At 35.7% G+C, this 17,549-nt stretch overlaps 1 protein-coding gene across 2 annotated transcripts; it reads right to left on the minus strand.

Annotated features, from left to right (window-relative positions):
* Positions 1-1,741: 1,741 nt before the first annotated feature.
* On the minus strand, positions 1,742-15,577 carry MEIOC (meiosis specific with coiled-coil domain). 2 transcript variants are annotated; one of them, XM_025279960.2, is made up of 9 exons: positions 15,203-15,577; positions 14,457-14,591; positions 10,938-11,095; positions 10,417-10,479; positions 8,877-8,981; positions 6,111-7,983; positions 5,482-5,616; positions 2,462-2,642; positions 1,742-1,976 (listed from the first exon to the last, which is right to left on the minus strand). In XM_025279960.2, the coding sequence occupies exons 1-9, from the start codon at positions 15,206-15,208 to the stop codon at positions 1,747-1,749; spliced, it is 2,886 nt and encodes a 961-aa protein (XP_025135745.1). In that variant the 5' UTR covers positions 15,209-15,577; the 3' UTR covers positions 1,742-1,746. The 2 variants fall into 2 exon arrangements, with proteins under 2 accessions (XP_025135745.1, XP_025135746.1); XM_025279961.2 differs by lacking the exon at positions 10,417-10,479 and having other exon boundaries at positions 15,203-15,576.
* Positions 15,578-17,549: the final 1,972 nt, after the last annotated feature.

Raw genomic sequence — 17,549 nt, forward strand, 5'->3', positions numbered from 1 at the left:
TTAGCACAAAGGCAGAACAAAAATTTCATATTTGAACAAGGTCAGGTTAAATCCAAGGAAATCAGAATGGTGTTGGTTTATTATCTGCCAACATTATTTATGTGTTAATAATGAAGTTTAAAACTTAGCACCAGTTCTTATCAGTTAAATGAAATTTAATTGGTTTTCTGACGAGTGACTCAATGTTAGAAACTAACACAAACTCAAAAAAAAAAAGCTATTTTCAACAAAGCAATTTATTTACTTTTCTTGAGAGACTAAATTCAGTACAATATTTGTTTCCATAACATCCAACATGTCTTATATCAAACTTAACCACTTTCTATGCAGTGACTGTGGTGGGATGATCTATTTTATTTGACTACCCTCAATGTAATTCATTTGGGTAGTTTTAAGGCATTTCAGTGATCAAAATGTTTCTCCCTACAGTTACTCCTGCATTCTCAATCAGTTTCTTCTGCACATCATCTAAAGAAAATTTACGTGGTGTGATTACACTTTTTTTTTTTTTTTAATACCAGGATTTCTAAAACTAAGAAAAACACCAACATTTAAAACATTAGTGTTTCTAGTCTAGGGTAGTTCAATTAAATTTCATCAGTACATTATATTATAGTTTAACTCATGCTAGAAATGTTAAAACCCAAGATCTTCTGAGTCACATAATACCAACATTTCATATTACTGAATAAATTACTTGGGTTCCATACAAAGATATTAAGATGAGAAACAGAAAAAGCCAAGCTTTCAAGAGCTCTTAAAAAATTCAGAAGCAAACTAATGAACATAACTACACAAAATATACACTAACCAATTGCAAACTAAACTAGTAAAAGATTAACCTTAAAAAAATACATTTTAGAACTTCGTGATACCCTCAAAAAGGCAGCAAACTAAGGGTATTAAGACAATAGTCATTATTTTAGATGCATCAAGTCTAAAAGATCCAGGTAAAGGAAATGTTTTGTTTTTTGATTCAATTAAAATACTTTAAAACTGGAAATATTTAATAATTGATAGTGTAATTAAAATTTAAATAATATACACAAATGATTTGAACAGGTTTTATATTCAGTAACTTGCATGGTTTTTACACTGGCACTTTTATCACTAATTTAGGAGAATCAGATGCACTTCCCTCCAAATACTTAGGCACTAAGATTTCAAATTTATAAATATGGTAGTATTTTAAATATTAAATTTTTACATGAATATTGGGTTCATCCCTCTTTCCTTTGTTCCCTAGGTATTATCCAGTTTTGTAAGGAAAACATTCTTATATCACAATCAAAACTTGTTTTGGTTACTAGACTGTAGCCATAATTGTGTTACAGTCACTTAAGATTCATTATTTGGAATTATACTTACTAAGGCAGACCTAAATGAAACTTATCTTCTAGAAGAATTTCATATTTGCATTTCCCTGCACTGCAGAATGAGTTTCAGCAATATTTCAGCTGTTAGGAAAAATTTAATTTAAACTTGTTACCTTTGACTACCTGGGCATTTCTAGTTGCCCTAGAATAGTCAACTTTACTTACGTCTGACTCACTTTCAACTACATCTGATTCATTCCAAATAGATTTTTAAATAGAAGTTAGACTTCATTAAGGTATTATTAACTTTAAATCTGAAAGACAATTAATGTAATGAAATTTTCAAGCCTGACAAGTTCATTAAAATTTTTTAGCATGTCTTGATACATTTACTTATCAGCTTTTTATTCTTCTTTCTGCTGCCATTTCCTTAATGTTTGTTTGCTTCACCTCTCTGGTTCATTGGATTGCTACTATTTAGGCTTTCATGGACTTTATCTTCACAGTTTACTATATCTTGTAAAGCCTTTTCTACATCTGTTTGGCCAGCTGTACTGGCTGTTTTTGGCAAGGTCATCTGCAGTGCACACCACAGGGTAGTACGCGCTTTCCGAGTAGCTACACACATCTCTTTAATTGCTGAAGCAAGCGCAAAAACATCTGTAAAAGAAACATTTGTGGTCAGTTCAAATTAAATATCATTTAAGTACTCCTTAACTCTTTATAAAACCCAGTCTGTGCTACTAAATGATCAAACATCATTATTTTTTATAAAAGAAAGATGGCTACTGACTGAGCTAATCAAAGTACTTGACTTAATATTTAAAAGTATTATACCTTAAATATAAATACTAATGTAAAAAAAAGTGTTACACTTGTATTTTATTTCTGACTTGTATGACCATGACTATACTTTGGGTAGAACACAGACTTTGACAGAGTTATTACAATTAAATGAGTAAAATTAGCAAAATAGATAATAACTTCACTTTCACTTTTGGAGTAAATTATGTAGGCACCATTTAACAATTTATTTTTTAGATAAGTCTAAGTGTTAGAAATCCAACCTTTTTAACTTCAGAATCTGATTTTATTAACATTCAAATTAACTGCCTTATCAAAAGGATATGCATTAATGTTTGTACCTCTGTCATCTTGGCATCTAGGAACTCCTTGCCTTTGCCGATTTGAAGCATTAACAATTTCATCCTTTCTACGTGACTGTACAATGTGAATGGACTCCAAGTGTCTATCAAGAGCTGTAGAGATATTGGCATGAAGGGGAGAGCTTCGAAGACGTTCCATTTTGCCCAGTAGAGTCACAACCTGAGAGAAACATTTTAAATTTTGATGAGGCATTTAAAATTTAACATTGCCCTGTCATTAATTTAAAACAAATCTTCAATGAAGCAGAATAGAGATGACAGGAATAATGTTCATTCAGTAATAAGTAAATGTTTAGGCTTCCCTCATAGCTCATTTGGTAAACAATCTGCCTACAATGTGCAGGAGACCCCTGTTCCATCCCTGAGTTGGGAAGATCCCCTGGAGAAGGGAAAGGCTACCCAACCCATTCTTCTGGCTTGGAAAATCCCATGGACTGTACGGTCCATAGGGTTGCAAAGAGTCGGACACGACTGAGCAACTTTCACTTCACTAGCTTACTATATCCTGACACCATGATGGGGGAAACAAAGATGGAAAGTCCGTCTTTTGTACATATGTTAATTGTAGACAGTTTAAAAGTCAGTTTCTGAGAATAAGCAACAGTGAAAAAGCCAAACATTTAAATATATCCATATGATTAACAGTAAGTGCAAATATAAAATCTGACATTCTTTTTGGTAAATAAGAGAATAGCCTGCCAAAAGAGCATTATTAGGAGTTACTGTAGTTAAAAGAAAAAAATTGAGCTAAAAAGGGTCAATCAGTCTCTAGATCTGATTAATCTTGACCTCAGCAATTCCTTTCTGGGCCTTCAATGTTCTCCCTTTTGGAAGTCAGAAATAATATTGGCTAGTGTTAGTTTTAAGGAGTCCATAATCCAGAAAATACTGACTTAAGTTTAGCTTAAGTAACAAAATAAATCCTATTAAGTGTCAAAATTGCTAGGGAAAATTAGGAGGTCTTAATCTTCTGGTGGTAGAAGAATCTTCTGGTTAATTAAGCCTAAAAAAGAACACTATATATCTTAGATATATAGTAAGGGGAGTATGTTTCATATTGTATATGCCTAAAATTTCAAATTCTAAACTTGGAAGGAGTAAGGAAGGAGAACTTTTGAGTAGCTAGGATTTGAACATCTAATAAATACAGTAACTGCCTTTGGGAGCCAAATGATTTAAAACTCATATAATTCAGTGACTGGAAAGAACAGAAAAATACCTCTCAATTAATAAGCACCTGAATGAATGCCTCTAACCTTACACTCCTACCAAATTTCTTTGGCGTAAGTCCATGCCAGTTCAAGCCCATGGAGAAAACACAAGTGTACAGGTATTAAATATTTTCCTCCCAACTGTACAACCAGCCAGATTCTTGAGGGAGAAAATAAGACAACACAAGGAAAAAATACCATAGTAAAAACTCCAGTGAACTACAAATTATATATTTTTAAAATAAGATAGTCATTTTGAATAAGTGTAAAAATTTATACAAGTGATTTTTAATAAACTTTTAAAAGATTTTTTTCAGAATTCTATAAAACCAGCAAACTAGAAGTAGTACACATAAAAATATTTTTGCCCTTTGTATATTATTAGGCTAATGTTGCTAAACAGAAACAAAATTATTATAACAGCTATAAATATGCTAAACTAAGGTGAAGCCTATGTAAGGCTGGAAAGTATTAAGTACATTTCTTAATACTCACATTAGCAATTCTTTGATTTATTGCCTAGAAATGCATTACTGAGAAAAATTTTAACTTGGAAGTTTAAAAAAAAAAAGACTTAAGTTTTTATAACATTTGGCTATATCTGACCACACCACTGATAAATTCCATTGTACAAATTTACGAATTTGATTAAAAATTACAACTGATCAAGGCTGAAAGCTAAGTAAAAATCAATATTTTTCCATTGAAGTATTTCATATCTGTATTTTAAAGACAGCATGGTATAGGTAAGAAAATAATGATCAATAAAAAAAGACTCTGTTGTGCTGATTTTTTATAATTCCTTAAATGGCTTTTATTCAATCATAGATGCAATCTGTTTCACTGCATACCTTTTCCTAGGAATCATTATCAAATTTTATTTGGAAAACAGAAGTTTTTAAAAATTATTTTATTTATTTGGCTGCACCAGGTCATAGTTGCAGCACTCGGCATAGTGAATCTACATAGCAGCATAAGAACTCTTAGTTGCAGCCTGTGGGATCTAGTTCCCTGACCAGGGATGGAACCAGGAGCCCCTACATTGGGAACATGGAGTCTTAGCCACTGGACCACAGGGAAGTCCCAGGAAACAGAAGTTTTTAAAAGAGGAGGGTCAGAAAGAAAAAACTACCCTATTCTATTACAGTTGCTTGGAAAATTCTGAAATTACAAAGGAGATAATAGGAAAATAATTTTTAATTAACATCAAGATTCTTTACATTTGATCTGAAGTGATATACTACTTTTCCAAAATAAGGCTATTTTATAAAATTATGCATATACCTACATACTTCAGTTTATTAGTAATTAATACATTGCTAGATATACTTAATGTTTGTTAAATAACTCAAGAGAACAGGGTCAAGAAAACGAAATAAGGTAATTTTCCTATTAATTTACTACCTTGTATAATATAAGCAAAGCTTTTTCGTGAAGCTAGAAAACAAATGTTTGTGAATAAGAAATGGGACTTTCCCTATAAATATTTTAAATGGTTTTGCTTTAAAATTTTTTCCTTCTTTTGTGGATTAGTTCCATTGCTAATCTGGATTTCTTGAAGAGGAATCTCTTAAGATTACTAAACTTAATATTTTAATGACTGAGTGGGGCTATTTTCCCTTTCCTAAATAACTAATAGTTCTAGGTCCAAACATGGGAAAGAATACATTTCAGAGAGTTACACATAAATGTGATTTAAGAATCCTTCAGAACTCTAACTTGCTGAGGCATTTAAAAATTTTATCAACCAGTTAAAAAAATCTGCTATTAGATATTTTCACAGCTTACTCTGGCTTGTTCTCGAAGTTCATCCACAATTAACCGATCAACTCTAGATGGATTGGAGGTTAGCCGTGGAATTGGAGTATTATTAGTACTGGATACTTTTTTCCCTGGATAATTCTTCGCAAGGGCCAATTCAGTCTGTAAAAAAAATACGTAACTTTTAGATACTAAATTTTCTAAATATGATTCAATCATGAATAATATTTCTCATAGGCCTAAAAAGAAAATCGAAAATTACTCCTTTAGATAAAAATTCTTTTTTGGAATCAAAAGGCAATAAATACAAACCATAGTACCATGTACTTTTCTGTCACACTTACTGCATAAAATACCTGAACACTCCAATAGTTTAATACTTAGAAAATTCAAATAAATAAACTTTCAACCCATTAAGGAAAAAGTCTACCTAACAGGCAAAATAAACTTAAAAAAAATTTTAAGCCCCAAGCATTTTTAGTCTCTTAAGTCACCTAATTAATTCCGTATAGTCATGGACTTAACAAATACTACACATTATAGAAGAATTCAACTTAAAAGTAAGTACTCTTTCTTAAACTACACTAGGGTAAACAAAATGAAAATAGGCAAAGGGGATATATTAAGTTATGCCTAAATGGATAGTTTTGTATTACCTTTTTTCTCTCCTTTTCTAATGCTCTCCATTGCTCATAGCACTCTTCTAGACGAACATGGAGTTCACTGGCTGGTCCACTGCGGGTTTTAATTGGTCTTTGAAATCCAAAAGTTGGCACGAAACCAGAAAAGGAATTATCACCATACATCATATCATTAAAATATGGGTATAAATGGCTTAAGTCATCATAAGAAAACAAATCATACGAATCCAACAGTGGAACAACTGAATGGCCAAATGGATGAGTGGATCTTAGTGGAAACCCACTTGAACCAAGTTGTTGAAAACTCTGATTATGCCTTAAATCTCCCATCATATAATTATTTGAAAAGCATGATGCCTGTGTGCGATTCACACGGCTATTAATATTGTTGTCTCCACTTCCTTGTCTGTGGCTATTAAAATGACCCTGTGACTCCAACAGATCTTGATATGTATTTTGAGATAAGCCATCTAAATGCTTTGGCCCTTCCTCAGGATCATAATGTCCACTTTGGGGCTTAGCTTGAAAATTATGTTTGTTTACACTTTCAATGATCCCATACTGTTGAGCTGAATAGTTATCACAAAATCCATTTGGCTGCTTTATTTTTTTATCGGTAACAGATTCAAAGAGATTTTCTTCTCCAGTCTTTGTCAGTCCTTCCATGTGATTGATAGATTGAATTCTTTCTGCACCATTGTAACCAAAATCAAAACTAGAAAATGCTGAAGGGTTTTCTTGGCAATACTTCTGAAATAAATTGCTATTTGGGGTTAAATTTGTAGATGATAGTTGGGGGAAATCCGAAGAATGGTTAGAACATTTTGAAGCTGCACTTAAATGAGAATTTAATTTCATCAAGTTACCTTGGTTTCGATAAAGAATAGGAGTGTTATTTTTTGTTTGGACATTCATCCATGTTGGTCTGTTTAAGTTGATACCTCCTGAAGATGTTGCTGAATTTGCTAGTAAATTCACTGATTTAAAATACTCAGAATTTGGGGGGTCAGGTTTTGTAAACTGTTGTTTTTCTGTGACATTAGCAAAATCATTATTAGCTGAACAAGTTGTATGAGGTTTTAGTCCATATTCTGATTTTAAGCCAAAATCAGCAGTAAATGCTGCTTCCTTTCCAAACTGTTTTTCTGTCAGATGTGGTGTAGTTTTTGGAAATGTGAAATTCTGCTGGTCAGGTATTGTCTCCTCCATTTTTTTCTGATTTGCTGGTTTTACCTGAAATAACTTTGTGTAGGTGTCTGCTTCTACAGTTGGTGTTTCAGGTGTGGCACTAGCTAATTTTTTACTATCTTGGACACTAAAATTCGAACACTTACTCAGCTTAGCCTTATTAGGATGAGCATATTCTGGGTATCTACAATAATCTGGATTTTCACTGTACCTATTAAATTGGGAAAGAAATATCTCTGCCCTCTTTTGCTGTAATGGTGCCTCAAGACCTTTAGCACATATTTTCTCTCTTCCGTAAGAGTAAGTATCAACTCCTGATTCTTTCATGATGTCAGACAGACCAGTCTGTGGTGTAAAACAATTTTTGATAAATGGATATTCTTGAAATGCTGTCTTAGCTGTATCATTTGGCTGAATATTGTAACAGTTAGAATGATCATTTCGTGAGGGGTACATCCATTGTTCTTCAAGGTCTAAACCAGTAAATCCATGATAAAGTTCATCTATTTTTTGTTGTGGTATGAGATTACTGTTATGTAGGTACTGCTTTTCCACTGCTGACACAGATTCACCAGTATAAAAAGCTTGCTGAGAGATGGCTGTATCTACTGGCCTTTTGGTTTCTGTTAAGAGGTCATGGTGATCTGCAAATCTGCTTGTGTTCATTGGCCAAACTGACTTTAAATTGGAGGAACAGGTCCTAGAACAAGCAAATATATTTAATTACAATTTAGATTTTTAAAGTCTTTATTTTCTTAGTGGAGAAGGGAGGAAAGGCTTTCAAAACCTTTATATTGCCCCATTTCACCATTCTCTAATCCTTTCCAACTTTGCCTTATAAGCTGCCATTACATCCAAATAACTTTTTGCCAATTAAAATGTGCTATATGCTGCATAAATATGCATTTTAGTCTTAATATGTCTTCAGTATACTTTTCGAGGCGACATAAACTAAAGCCTGAGGCTGGTGATTGCACGGTCTTACATGAACTGTTTACATATAGTAAGTAGAAACCAGATAAGGTTTTTCTTACATTATTATATAAGATCAATACAAAAGTGCTGTTGACTACAATTTTTTTAATTAAAAAAGATGTACTCTCATTGAAATGAAAACATTTTCATTGGTTATATGTATGCTACATATTTCCCTATTTATGAAATAGGGAATCTGGATAACATGGCTTCTATACCCAAGTAAAACAATTAATGCATACTTTAAAAGTTTTTACTATATGAATAAAATCCATACATATTTCTACTCAGAAGCGATGATAGTTTTATTTTTGGAGGTATAAGTATAAAAGTCGTTGAAATTTATACTCTTTAAGCCAAATTTTAGCTCATGAACTCAAGGAAAACAGCTTTGAGTTATGGAAGAATGATTTTTCAAATGAAAGTTCTTAATAGCAAATTAAACTTTCAACTGTATGGCAAGCACCTCAGGAAAATCTAGGCTCCTAGAAACAAATATCTGAATTACGATGTCGAATGTCAGATGATCCTCTATTAAGTAAAAATAAAAGTTAATGATCTAGTACCTGGGAATTTAAAAGTTTATTACATACTATATAGGTTATGTAATATACTAACCCCTCAGCAAAGTATGGCTGTGATTTATCTTGTTCTTCCAAAATGTTAGACACAAGTCCATATAAGTCTGTTTCACTACCATAGTCATTTCTTTCTGTTTGAATCCTAAAAATAAACGAATATCACATGTAAATTCTTTTGCTCATATTGAAACATAATATATTTCTTTTTCCAGACTTATTCTGACTTATTTTTCTATAAAATATTTGGATTAACTCTATACCTTCATTTCAACTAAAGAGGGAATAGGAACTCAAGAATATTTTCCACTTTGGCATACTATTTATCCTACATAAGTATTTCTCCTTCATTCCAAATCTTATGTCTAGTTCTCAATGAATGCTTACCTCTTATTTCTCCAAAACACATGCTATTCATTTTAGATGACCAAGATATAAATCTCTAATCTATGATGTTATAGACATGATTGGTACCATGGCTGCTTCTGAAAGCATGTCTAGTCCTATTATACATCATTACATCACACTTGCTAAGTTTTTTCATCTGTGATTTGAAAACCATATGAACCTGTTACTCTCTTTTTGTGACTCTTATACTAAAAGTTAGATTAAAAAGTACAGTGATATGGTCATCCTAAATATCACAAGAATGTAGCAGTTGTCCCTTAAATGTAAAAGATTTGGGGGCTATCCCTAAGTCTTTGCCAAAGAAGTGACTGGTTCTCCATGTAGATGAAATCCTACCTAGTGACCAACACTATCTAAACAATACAAAATGTAAAAAACAACAATGAGATGGAATATACTGGACCCTTTTTACCTCTTATGGATTTTGGGTAATTTGTTCCTAGAAGTAATATGTTGTTTTAAAATTGTAACTTCTTGGTTTTTAATATTTTAGGTCTAACATTTCATAGTGTTAGGACATTTTAGAAATGAAAATACCTTATACTTGCATAACATTCAAATATTTCATTGATCTTCATAACATAGGAAAGGTAGGTATTAGTAATCATTAAACTGAATAAATGATCATGATATTAAAAAACTTGAATTTTGCAAAGGTTTATCATTTGCCATGCTTGTTGAATAAATGGTCTACTTACAAGTCTAATACTTATTTCAAAAAGATTTGATATAAACTTTTTGTATAATAATATGTTAGTATATATCTAGAAAAATATTCGATGTAATATATACCAAACTGTTAATAGTTGTTACTGGGAGGTGGAAAGGCAGGGTAAAGGTAAACTTCTGCTTGCCTTTACATATTTCTATAAAGTCTGAAGTTTTTCAATGAACATGTATTAACTAAAAAAATACTTTTTTTGTGTAGAGTTATATATTATATAGTCTACCTAATAAAATCTACTTTAGAGAACTTAAAACTAATTTCTAAATTTTTAACAATTATTTAATTAGTAGATTTTAAAAATAATTATTTCCTGGTAAACTAAAGACACATCAGCCTCTTTTAACTGTTCCCTCATTATAATTAACATAAAGGTAGTGTCACTCCCTTAAGCTTCTCTTTGCAATAAGCTCCCATAATATTTTATACTTCTTCCTTTAGACCTTACCTTGCAGTACACCAGGCACTTGCAGCACCTGGCAAGTTATAATCATCACCATTACTGTAAGATCTATAAAGGCAGAGATAATATTTGCCATGTTAATTCTAATATCCCCAATAGGAGAGAATCTGACATAGAGTTAGCCCCCATTATTAGTGGAACTGAATAGAAAATAAGTATCTTACATTTGATAAAATCCTGTTTGTTGTATACTTGTAAAGGGAAGAATTACTAAAAACTTAGAACTGGATTAAAAAATAGATTGAAAAATTGTAACTCATTTATATGGTATCTTTAGAAAGAGGAACTTAAGATGTACTCACTTAGAGTTGCCTCTAATTAATGAAAGAAAGTAGCAAGAAAAAAATTATAGACACATAACTTTATTTCCTAGAAGTTTGATAAATAAAATTGCAATGTCATAAAAATACTGATATAGGGAACAAAGAGCTAAAACAACTAGGTTCCCACGTAATCAAACTTAAGAACACTTTGTTTAGCCTGAGAAATCTAATGTATTAATTTACCTGTTCTTTACATTGATCTGAGAATTACAGGGCTGTTTAATATCATCTCCATATGTAGACCATGGTGCATAGAAAAGTGAAGAATCTACAGAACTTGCATATTCCGTTGATGAAGAAAGTGGAGCATAGGTCTGCCTTAGGTCAACACTATCTTCATTCTGAAATTTTAAAGACATGTTTGTATATCAGATACAATAAAAACTACAGAATATTAGTGAAATATTAAGAAATTTGAGGAAATAACATGTGTAAAAGTTGGGAGACAAATCTAGACTTAGCCACTTAAGCTTACTTTAACAGTAGGAGATGGCAATTGTTTTCTATAAAGGGTCAGATAATAAATGTTTTATGGTTTGCTGTGTTAAGGTCTCTGTTGAAACTCCTAACACCAAAGCAACGATAGACAATGTGTAAATTAGAGGCTGTGGCTATTCCAATAAAATTCTGTTTACAAAAACAGCCACTCAGCAGATTTGCCCCTGTCCAATAGCTGTTGCTTATCCCTGAGATAGGACACGAACACCTACAATTATTGCTGTTTTAATTTTTTGAACAGATGAGCACTATGTGGACCATAGCTGTGTTATTTTTAGTATTATTTTTAATAAATCATTTACAAAATTCAGTCTTAATGCCCCCAATCTGTGAAAAACAAGTAAATGTACATTTACATCAAATTTTCAAAGAAATTCCACACACTGTATTCAGTCACCTTATGACATGGATATTCTCTGTATTTTAAAAATGAGGAAATGGGTGTTTTATAATGGGTTTAAAAATGAGGCTACAAATTATTGAGCTAAGAGATGACAAAACTAAAACCCAAACTCAAGGCCGTCTTACTCCTACACTGCTGCTGCTGCTAAGTTGCTTCAGTCGTGTCCAACTCTGTGTGACCCCATAAACGGCAGCCCATGAGGCTCCCCCATCCCTGGGATTCTCCAGGCAACAACACTGGAGTGGGTTGCCATTTCCTTCTCCAATGCATGAAAGTGAAAGGTGAAAGTGAAGTCGCTCAGTCGTGTATGACTCTTAGTGACCCCATGAACTACAGCCCACCAGACTCCTGCTTCCATGGGATTTTCCAGGCAAGAGTACTGGAGTGAGGTGCTATTGCCTTCTCTGTCCAAACCTGGAAACAACGCAAATGTCCATCAACAGGTGGCCAAACTGTCATATATTCCAACAGTGGGATCATACGCAGCAATAAAAAGGTATAAACTACTGGCAAAACAACAATGTGGATAAATCTCATAAACATCATGGGTTGCCATTGCCTTCTCCACTCCTACACTAGGGCCTTTTAAAACAGTATCTTTAATTTTCAGCTTAGTTTATTTCCAAGAGGAAATATAAAAATGAGACAATACATAACATATTTTAGCTTAAGAAATTTAAAGATATTATAGTTATAAGAAAAAACGAGTTCATTTTTTTTCTTTATACTTCTATAATGAATTTTGAGTAAATAAGGTAAAAGGTTTGAGTTTTAAGATTTTAATGAATTATTTGAAGTTCTGGCTCCTTCCAAAAAAGGGAATGAAGTACAATGAAAATACTGCACCTCAAATTTTAAATACTTAAAATAGTCTGAATACATAGATTCACAATTTTTAACTCTCCAAATAAGGAGCTACTAAAACCTGAGATGTAATAGCTATAAATATCCAGACATAAACAGAGTAGAAAGGGTATTTTCTTATAAATATAGAAGGTATATAATCCTGGTTAAAAATATTTTCTAATTGCTTTTATTCTCAATCAAAATTGATGTGAAAAGAGATAAAACATGTTTAGATCAAAACACTCTAAATTTTTGTTCTTCATGGACATAACTGAAAAATAACATTTTAAACATTCACTGAGTTTATACCAATAATATATGAAAATTAATATCATCTAATCACAAATCTTTACAAATCTCAAACATTTTATAGCCATTTAGTTAAATTATAGTTATGAATACTATTTGAAACCTAAATTTTCTTGTTTATAGCTTATTATTTTGTTGACTATTCTAAAGCTGGAGAAACTGAGGCACACAAGAGATTTTGCTAAAAGTGCCACTAAAAACTGTCTTTCCAAAATTTCTGTTAGTTAGCAGTAACTTTTACAAAGGCTGTTATGGTTAGAACCTTTCATAATTTTATTCCTTTAGTTCTTAAGTTTATATGACAGGCCCAACCTAACTCTCTTTTAGGTGTGAAGTATCCAAAGTGATACAAATAATTGTTCATCGTTTTGAAAGAGTTGCTTAAACAAAATGAGCATTTTCAGATTATATAATATCAAATGAGGTAAACAGTATTTCAAACAAAATATATAAGTATTATTTCAAGTATACTTTATATTTTTTCTTTTTTTATTTTCAAGTATACTTTATATTTTAAAGATTTGAGTATTAGAAAAATTAAATCCTTTTAAAACACTGATTTAAATTTAATACTCTAGGATAAAACAAGCAACTAATGTGGTGGCTATCTAGATCCTTTTCAGTCAAAACATTTCTGGAAGTTAAATATGTGAATGCTTAGGGTTGGTACACTAATTAGTCTAGATAATTGCAAAATGTCTCACTTTATTCTTGCTATGCTTAATCAACTGAAATTAAATCCAAGTAAATTTTAGTAGTCAGGTAAACATTATAGGGAGAAGGAAATGGCAACCCACTCCAGTGTTCTTGCCTGGAGAATCCCAGGGACCGGGGAGCCTGGTGGGTTGCCAGTCTATGGGGTCGCACAGAGTCCTACACGACTGAAGCGACTTAGCAGCAGCAGCAGCAGCAGAGTTGGATACGACTGAAGCGACTTAGCAGCAGCAAACATTATAGACAGCAGTGGAATGCTGGTCTTGGCAGTGAAAAGACCTGGAGTCAACTTGGGTTTTGTCACTTACAGCATAAGTCAAATTATTTGGGCCTCAGTTTCTCTATCTGTACAACGGGTATAATACTATACAAGGCTGTCATGTGAATTAAATAAAATTATTTATTTCAGAACACTGTTATAATTCAAAATATAACAATATCAACAGCCATGTGCTGGTTAAATAATTTCAAATGAAAATGACATATTATCCTAAGCTAATTTAACACGATTAACCAAACTAAATGTTTTAGGTGAGGTAAAAGGTACCACGTCATCTAAGACATTGTTAGAGCCAGAGAATAAAAATGTATAGAAAAACTTCCCTTTTAAATGATCAAACGTATGTTTGCACCGACTTCCAATAAATGCCGGAAGGGAAAATTATCTTACGGTATAAGCAAATACGATTTTCTTACATTTCTGGCATCATGTAACGCTGAGGACAAAGCAAAAGCAAGAATCAATGAAAAATCGTATTCCTTAACTTGCTTTGAAAACCAGTTTGTATTTTACAAACTCTGTATTTAAAATATTGTCTGGTCCTAAACGTGGAGCAATTTAAACGCCAACGTGAATGGGCTGGGTGCTGGGGGTAGGGTCGGATTTGAAGGAGAAGAAATCCTCTAACAAAGGGCAGAGCGGAGAAACGGACCTGCGATTTGTAGCAATCATAGAAGGAAGGGGAGCCCGTCAGCACCACGCTGTTGAAGACATCTGTTAGTCGACTGCTGGCGTCCGCACTGAGGTTCCAGCAGCGATTCGCACCTCCACGGAACGCGACTTTCGGCTGCACGAAACGGGGATAGGAAACAGGAGACACGTCACGCAGGGCAGAGCCGGACCGATACGGCCGGACGACGGCTTCTACGGTTCTACGTTGGCTGTGCGCCTAGCTCCACCCGGAATCCGTTCCCAGAACACTCATTTGGGGACCCCGCGCCTCCGTCCCCGGGGTTCCCTCTCCCTTTACCGGCCGGGCCCCGAGGTGCGCCCGACGGGCCCTCCCTGACGGCCTCCGCCTCAGCGCCGCCATGGCCCGACGTTGGGGAGGCAGCGGCAGCCTGCGCGTCGCAGCCAGTCACCTGCTCCGCCTCGCCGCCAGTTCTGTCAGCCCGCGGCGCGTCCCCAGGCCCCCACCACACCGGCCGCCGAGCCGCAGGCTCACCCCCGCGGCGCAGCCCGGTCGCCACGTCGGGGCTCCTTGCCAGCGACCCGGCCTCTCCCGCCCGGCCGCTTCAGAGACCCGCGTCTGGGGACGCGCCCATTCTGTCTCTCCTCACGGTCGCCGTCCTCCTAGCCCGGCCGCCACCCAGACCCCTGACAGTCCCCGCCGGTTACCTCAAGTCCCTCCCTCAGGCCCGGGGGGTGAGAGGGCGGACGGGGGTCTACGCAGCTCACCTCCATGGGCCTCCCAGCCCCTCCTGGACTAGGCACAGCTCCTGGGGTACGGGGATGAGGGGGGGCGTCGAGGCCCAGCTCCCTCAACCCGCACCCCGCCACTGCCGCCTCCGCCCCGGGCGCTGCCTGGAGCCGGTCTGTGGGTGCGGGGGCAGGAGCCGGGAGGGAGAGGCTGGGGAGAAGCCGTTACATTGCCCACCAGGGGCTCGCGACCCCGCACGCGACCCGGCACGGGCCCGCCACGCCCCCTCCTGGGAGGCCTGTCTCCGGCTTCGCACCCCTCATTGGCCCGCTGCCCGGCCAATGGGCGGCGGCCTCCGAGGCCTGTAACCCACTAGAGACAAGGCCAAGAACCAGCCGTTAAGGCGACCTCGCTCTCTCTGCGTTTCTGAGCCTTTCCCGCTCAAAGTGAACGTGTTCGGGATTGGCCCAGTCCGTCAAGCACCCGCCTGATGATTGGCTAGTAGAGCAGCTGAGGGGCGGGGCGTGGAAGGAGGATTTGGAGCTCGGGCCTACCAGGTGGGAGAAGAGATGGAAGTGGTCAGGAAGATTTGAGAAGTCGCTCAGCAACCGGCGGATAATCCTAAATTTACCGGCTGTTCTTCTTGCTCCAAACATTTCATTTTGCCCCTGGTCCTGCCCCTAACTCCCAGAATCCTTTAGGGCTGCCTCAGAGAATGATAGACTTGGGCTCGCTTACGGAGCGTGAGGAACCCGTTAAGGAGTTGGGGGTTGTTGGGAAAGTCTCTTCCGAGAAGGAAGAGAGCTGTTCTCGGTCCTAGGCCTCACGCTTCGGTGGGGTTGAAGGCATTTTGGTGCTTATGGAACCCCTGAACAAATTTCACTCTGACCTATACCAAATAGGCCATTCACATAGATGGTCCCATTCGAGGATGTGATATCTCAAGATTTTGTCCCCAGAAAATGCTGAACAGTTTTCTGTGCATTGAAATATTGAAGACGATCAAAGTAAGCACAGTTACCACCTTTAGGGCATGTATATTTAATATCAAAATTTGAGAAGCAATAAAGTGGGAGGTGTTTTTTTAACTCAAGCATAAATGGAAATAGGATAGGGGGACATATCTTTTTGGCCTATATTGCTCTGATGCTTATTTTGGATCCCAACTCTGCTTTGAGTTAAGAAAGCTTGTTAGTTGACCTGGCTGTACCAATTCATTATATTTATTTCCCTACCTCACAATGCAATGCGGGAGACCTGGGTTCGATTCCTGGGTCGGGAAGATCCCCTGGAGAAGGAAATGGTAATCCACTCCAGTACTCTTGCCTGGAAAATCCCATGGACGGAGGAGCCTGATTAGGCTACAGTCCATGGGGTCGCCAAGAGTCGGACACTACTGAGCGACTTCACTTCACTTCACCTCACCCTTAAAGTTGCTAACCTGGAGTTTACTCCCTCCTTACACTTAGAACATAGTGTTTTGTCTCTCTCCCATAACACCCAGAATGATTTTGCAAAACTATGAATCCTCTTATGTATCTTTTTTATTGTAATAAGATATACATAAGATTTGCCATTTTAAGCATCTTAGAATGTATAATTCAATGACATTATACTCAAGTGTTATGCAACCATCACCACTATCCATATCTAGAAATATTTCATTATCCCAAACAGAAATTTTTTACCCAATAAAAGAAATAACTCCCATTTCCCCTTCCTTCTACTCTCTGGGAACCTCTATTCTACTTCATGTTACTGTGAACTCACCTATTCTAGGTACTTCATATAAGTGAAATCATACAATATTGGTCCTTTCACGACTCGTTCATTAGCATAATGTCAAGATTCATGTTGTGCATGTCAGAACTTCACTCCATTTTATGGCTGAATAATATTAATCAGTTGATGGACACTTGGCTTGTGTTCACCTTTTCTTTGTAATGAAGAATGGTGTAATGAGCATTAGTGTACAAATGTCTATTTGATTTCCCTTTTCAATTCTTTTGGATATATGTTTAAGAGTGGAATTGCTGTCATATAGTAATTCTGTTCAACATTTTCTACACCAAACTATCCCACTGAAGCTGCACCATTTTGCATCCCCACAGCAATACACCAGGGTTCCAGTTTATTCACATCCTTGCCAACAGTTGTTATTTTTCTTTCCTTTTTTTTTTAAATAGCCTTTCAAGAAGTTGTGATATGGTATATCACTGTGATTTTGATTTTCATTTCCCTTATGACTAATGATGTTAAGTATCTTTGCATGTGCTTATTGACCATTTGTGTATATTCTTTCGGATAATATTTATTTAAATCCTTTGCTAATTTTTTTGAGATTGTATTGTCTTGTTTAGTATTGATATGGTTTATTTTGGAAAT

This window comes from Bubalus bubalis, chromosome 3 (genome assembly GCF_019923935.1).
Source record: "Bubalus bubalis isolate 160015118507 breed Murrah chromosome 3, NDDB_SH_1, whole genome shotgun sequence".
Lineage (NCBI taxonomy): Eukaryota > Metazoa > Chordata > Mammalia > Artiodactyla > Bovidae > Bubalus > Bubalus bubalis.